This window comes from Eucalyptus grandis, chromosome 1 (genome assembly GCF_016545825.1).
Source record: "Eucalyptus grandis isolate ANBG69807.140 chromosome 1, ASM1654582v1, whole genome shotgun sequence".
Taxonomy (NCBI): domain Eukaryota; kingdom Viridiplantae; phylum Streptophyta; class Magnoliopsida; order Myrtales; family Myrtaceae; genus Eucalyptus; species Eucalyptus grandis.
The window spans coordinates 1,484,656-1,487,144 of NC_052612.1; the positions used below are offsets into that span (position 1 = coordinate 1,484,656).

Genomic DNA, 2,489 nt, shown 5'->3' on the forward strand with positions numbered 1-2,489 from the left:
AAGTGACATTTCCTTGCAGAGAAAGTAATGAAACTCTTCCAAACACAAAGTCCCGCAGGCAAATCTGATGGGAGGCCCCATCATGTGCAATTTGGTCATGCATGACGTCTCTGCAGAACTCGACAAGTAGATTACCTTTTTTATTGATTGGCCTATAACTTGCGTGCTTGATGCAATATATTATGTACTCTTGACTGGAAGACATTCATATTCCACTCATCTTTCTTAATCACTCAAAAATCTAAACTTAGCTGTTTTTTCTTTTTCTTCTCTTTTGCAATACAAAAATTCATGGTAAACACGGAAACTGGTCACCAAATCAGAAATTTTATAAACAACTTAACCATAGCAGCAATCAAACTTGTCTTTCTCTCGTCACCCATTTCTTTATTACCAAACCCCTGCCTATATATGTGTCCCGGTTTTGAAGTCTAAAAACAAAATCTCAGCTTTCAAATGTTAACACCGCAACCAAACCTTTCTTGGGCTTCACCAGCATCGTTCCTGAATCCGTTCCTGTTGCAGAAACTCTCATGGGAGGACAAATGGGTAGTGAAAACGATCAGCTTCACATTTTCTTCTTCCCTCTCATGGCTCCAGGCCACATGATCCCAATGATCGACATGGCCAAACTCTTTGCCATTAGAGGCTGCAAGTCCACCCTCATCACCACCCCCCATGACGAGCCCACCTTCTTGAAATCCATTGCGAAAACCAAGGATTCAGGCTTCGACATTGATGTCGTCACAGTGACATTGCCCTTGAAAGAGGTTGGCTTGCCAGAAGACTGTGACAATCTGAGCAAGGTCACTACGGTGGAAATACGCAAGCAATTCATGAGAGCTACCATGATGCTGGACCGACAGCTCGAGCTGCTAATAGAGAAACTTGCCCCTAATTGTCTAATCTCGGACATGTTCCTCCCCTGGACAACCGAGATAGCGGCCAAGTATGAAATCCCTAGGCTCACTTTCCATGGGACAGGTGCCTTTTCCTTTGCAGGCACAGTATGTGTGAGGCTCTATGAGCCTCACAAGAAGGTGTCATGCGATTCAGAGCCCTTCATCATCCCCAACTTCCCCGGAGAAATCACAATGTCCAGGATGCAGTTGCCGGATTTATTCAGGGAAGAGACTGACTTCATTGAGTTCTACAACAAAGTGAAGGAATCGGAGGAGAGGAGCTTCGGAGTCATCATGAACAGCTTCTATGAGCTTGAGCCGGCTTATGCTGACCATTACAGGACATTCCTAGGGATACGATCCTGGTTTGTCGGCCCGCTCTCATTGTGCAATAAGGAGACTGAGGACAAGGCACACAGGGGCAACCAAGCGTCCATTGACCAGCACGAGTACCTCAAGTGGCTCGACTCAAAGCAACCCAACTCAGTGATCTACATTTGCTTCGGAAGCATGGCAAATTTCAACGCTGCTCAGCTCCACGAGATCGCAGTCGGACTAGAAGCATCAGGTCAACAATTCATCTGGGTGGTGAAGAAGGACCCGAATGTGGAAGAAGGCAAAGAAGAGTGGTTGCCTGATGGGTATGAATCAAGAATCCGAAACAACGGCCTCATCATCCGGGGCTGGGCTCCTCAGGTGCTGATTCTTGATCATGAGGCGATCGGGGGTTTCGTGACACATTGTGGGTGGAACTCAACCCTGGAGGCAGTCACAGCCGGTGTGCCAATGGTGACTTGGCCGGTCGAGGCAGAGCAATTCTTCAACGAGAAGTTCGTGACCCAGGTGCTCAAGATTGGGGTCAACATAGGGGTGAAGCAGCGGGTGAGGTTCTTCGGGGACAGCGTGAAGAGTGAGAGAGTTGAGGAGGCAGTGAAGAGAGTCCTGGTGCGTGAGGAAGCAGAGAAAATGAGAAGGAAGGCAAAAGCACTTGCAGAGATGGCGAAAGGGGCTGTGGAAGAAGGTGGGTCTTCTTGGTCTGATTTGGGAGCTTTGCTTCAAGAGCTCAGACTGCAGAGATCGGCTCACAACAAGATCTGATTGATGACCTGAAGCAATCAATCTTGAATATTTGGTTCTGGAGAATAAAACTGAAGTAATAGAAATCTTCCAATCTCAGATTCAGTTGCTGTCTAGCCGTAGAGAAAAATACTGGAATCGCTGTTTCTTTTCATGGAATTTATTCTAGGAGTTGTGAGCATTCCATGTGGAGGATGTGAGTTCATTTCTTCTGAGGTAATAGGAAAAGTATACTTGATCTTGAGTTCTTTTGTGCCGAAGAAATTAAAGTTAGTCTAGTAGTTGCAATTCAAAAGTAAGATGCCCTGCTTACTTTCCCTTTCCTGAATTTTCTGTCCTCGAGACTCAAAAGGTGGAGATCTTCGCAACTTCATATTCCATAGATTGTATTTTCACATTACAGAAAAAAATAAAAGAAAGACAAGCAAAAGTGAAAAGACAAGAAGAGGAGGACAAACTCAACCTATGCCAGTCGTCGCATGTCAATGACATATTTGTCTGTTGCACCAC

The 2,489-nt window shown here is 45.6% G+C and overlaps 1 protein-coding gene across 1 annotated transcript; it reads left to right on the plus strand.

Moving 5' to 3' along the window:
- Positions 1-425: 425 nt before the first annotated feature.
- LOC104420244 (scopoletin glucosyltransferase) lies at positions 426-2,274 on the plus strand. Its single transcript, XM_039308771.1, has one exon. The coding sequence runs from the start codon at positions 534-536 to the stop codon at positions 1,998-2,000; it is 1,467 nt and encodes a 488-aa protein (XP_039164705.1). The 5' UTR covers positions 426-533; the 3' UTR covers positions 2,001-2,274.
- The last annotated feature ends 215 nt before the right edge of the window (positions 2,275-2,489 follow it).

Excerpts from the sequence above, each read along its gene's own strand:
- LOC104420244 (XM_039308771.1), top strand. The coding sequence starts at position 534 with ATGGGAGGACAAATGGGTAGTGAAAACGATCAGCTTCACATTTTCTTC.